Here is a 2871-nt window from a genome sequence, read left to right on the forward strand (position 1 = left end):
AAAAAAAAAAAAAAAAAAAAAAAAATCTGCGAGTGGGGTAAGAAAAATGCTCTTTTAGTGACTGAGGCATTTTTTCTTAAACTAAGATTGTCTTTCAATTGAAAAACTTCATTGATAGATTGGAATAAGGGTCTTTTTACAGATTTCAATTTTTGCAAAATTTTGAAATATTTTCTTTCATGTCAACAGAGAATGATAAAAAAAATGCATCTTCAACAAGGATGCATTCTAATGTTTAGAGCTTCAACAGGAATAAACAGAATGGAAAAATAAACAGGGTAATGGTAAACATTTTTATTTTCCAATTATAAGTGAAAATTTGCAAAGCAAAACAATATTAATGCATAAATATGGTCTGCACACACTTGTGCTTTTCCCATCTAAATCAATAGATGGTTTCCAAATATTTTTAAAGGTTTCTTAAGAGTAATGTTTGGTTTCAAACAATTTCATAATTTATAAGGCTGTTTTCCATTCATTGTTCCTTCAGAACCCATTTAGGATATAAAAAGGGAAATCTGCTCCCTAAAGACGCAAAAAGACGTCCTTTCAGCCAAAGGTTTCTTATTTGATGAAAAAGCATCTGAAGCAGTCTGGAGATCTCATTTGTTTTATTTAAAGTTGTTTAAAATGCAGCTGGAAGTAAATTACACAAACATTTATTTAAAAAACTGTACAATTTACACACAAAACACATAAAAAAATTCAGAAAATAAAAACAGTTGAATTCTGTTCGTGGTGCCACTGAGACCCGACTGATGATCTTAAACTCCTTTATCTGCCGACTCACTCATGACAGCAGCGTGATAAGAGCATCCAGAAACTTTATCCTGTCCTCCATCTTCAGCTCGATGACTGCAAAGACAACACAGCAGACATTAAAGCCTTCATAAATCTAAAAAGAAGTCAAAGTAATTAAAAGTAATGAAAAAATTCCATGCATTTGATGATTAAATGAATGAATTCGGGAACAAGTGTTTGAAAATCCAATTATCATGTCTTAACATCACTTTGTTACTCAGTTTCAAACAACTGATCACAGATGATTAACTGCACATCAAACTGAAGCAACGCTGCCACCAAGTGTCTAAAAAAACTACATTCAACGCTTACCTGAGGTGTCGAAGTGGTCATGAAGAGTCCGGGAGCTGGTGCTCTCTGCAGCCTTCTCAAACGCTCGACCAAAGAAACTGTCAGGGAGAAGAAGTTAAGGCCAACGCTGCACAAACATTAGGAAAAAATGTGAATCTAAACCATCAGTTAAAACAAGTTTGATTCTTAAAAATAATTTTGCTGATTTAACCCCCCAAAAAAACAGAAAAACTGACCTTTTGTGGCAAACTTTAACCATTTTTAATTGGTTTATAAGATAAAACGATAATGTATTAAAAAGTAAAGGTTTACATTTTAATATTTGACTTTTTCATCCCAGATTCATCTTTATAACTACATGAAGTTCGAGAAAAATAATTTTTAACATTTTTCTTTATTGCTTGAGTCTTCTGAAAAAACAACAACAACAAAAAATCTCATCTTCATTTATCTCTGACAGACATATTATATCTGTACAAGGCTTTTTTGTTTTAAGCAGACTTACACAGATTCAGACAACTTATATGGCACAGCTCAGGGAGAGTTTACCACAGAGAAAATCATCAGGAAAGAGTTTATAAATCATAATGTTATTCTCTAAAGACATATATATATATGTTTATTTGCTATAATAAGGTGAATCGTATTTAGGATGATTCCTGTAGCAGAATAAGTTCTTTAAAGGTTCACTTGAATTTATTATTTTAGGTCAAAGAAGATTTGTCTCAAACTCAAGAGTTTTTTTCAATTAATTTTTTAAAATAATTTATTTGTCTTATTTTTCAGTAAATGTATGTAACTTTCCTTCCAAAAATGGCAGCTTTAATTTTTTGATTGTATAAAAGTGAGAATATAGATGAAAGGAGTAAAAGATTTTACATTTTGCTTTGCTACATAATAAAGAAAACCCGGTCTCACAACTCACTTCTTTTTGTCAGAAGTCTCTGACTCCGGCGGGATTCCCACAACGATGATGGTTCCCTTCTCCACATCTTTGGGAGCAGCCATGACGAGAGGCAGAATCTTACAGCGTTTGTTTCTCGTCTAAACAACAAAGAATCCGTTTTGAAAAAAAGAATGGCATACTTTGAAAGTGTACAGTTCAGAAACACATTTTGTTTGCACAAATACCGAGTGGACGAAAGCCTTCAGCAGGTACTTGCAGAGCAGACTCAAGGCCATGGGCTTTGAAAACAGCTTCACGTCAGGAGTTCCCTACAAAAAATAAAAACAAAAAAAATGAAAAAAAGACTCCAGAAATGCTGGAACTGTATGTAAAGGCCCGTACCTCCATGAGGTAACAGTAGAGGAAAGGTCCCTGTGACAGGATGAGGTTGGTACAAATACAGCTGGCTACAGTCTGCTGGATGGCAATGAGCTTCTTCTTAGCCAGATCAATCCCTGACAGGAGGCGGTTCAGGTTACTCCTGCACAAAACAAAAAAAAACAAAAAAAACACAGATTAAGTGTTTCTGCTATCTGATAGAAAAAGTTTTATGAAAAAAAGTAAAGTTTTGACCTTGAAAGAGAATCGAGAGCCTTAATGAAGTTATCTGTGTCGCTTTCATCTTTTTCAGTGCTTTCCAGCAAGGCAGCGGCAGCGTGCACCATGTCACTCGCCAGGAAACGATTCTTGAAGCCAAACTGAGCACCAAAGGTCTGGATGCGGATGTCCTTCATGCTGAAACCAAGAAATAATAATGACTCCTAGCATTTAAAAAAAAAGATATATACATATATATATATATATATATATATATATATATATATATATATATT

General features: G+C 33.6%; 2 protein-coding genes across 4 annotated transcripts in view; one reads left to right on the forward strand and one right to left on the reverse strand.

The window, feature by feature from the left end:
- The window catches only part of cldn5a (claudin 5a), a 21226-nt gene extending 18386 nt beyond the window's left edge, over nt 1–2840 (forward strand). For 2 of the 3 annotated variants that reach the window (XR_002919561.2, XR_002919563.2), the window contains exon 2: nt 2670–2840. The gene's annotated coding sequence lies outside the window, so the exon portion shown is untranslated. The remainder of the gene's footprint in view (nt 1–2669) is intronic. The other variant, XR_002919562.2, reaches the window with a different exon arrangement.
- Nucleotides 601–2871, reverse strand: part of cdc45 (CDC45 cell division cycle 45 homolog (S. cerevisiae)) — a 6266-nt gene continuing 3995 nt past the window's right edge. The window contains exons 12-18 of the mRNA XM_024274761.2: nt 2871; nt 2612–2780; nt 2381–2519; nt 2224–2307; nt 2018–2136; nt 1114–1190; nt 601–855 (exon numbers count right to left, since the gene is read on the reverse strand). The exon at nt 2871 is cut by the window's right edge and continues 91 nt beyond it. Coding sequence (XP_024130529.1) covers nt 791–855; nt 1114–1190; nt 2018–2136; nt 2224–2307; nt 2381–2519; nt 2612–2780; nt 2871 — 654 coding nt within the window. The 3' untranslated portion in view covers nt 601–790. The remainder of the gene's footprint in view (nt 856–1113; nt 1191–2017; nt 2137–2223; nt 2308–2380; nt 2520–2611; nt 2781–2870) is intronic.

Source organism: Oryzias melastigma, linkage group LG9 (assembly GCF_002922805.2).
Source record: "Oryzias melastigma strain HK-1 linkage group LG9, ASM292280v2, whole genome shotgun sequence".
Classification (NCBI taxonomy): domain Eukaryota; kingdom Metazoa; phylum Chordata; class Actinopteri; order Beloniformes; family Adrianichthyidae; genus Oryzias; species Oryzias melastigma.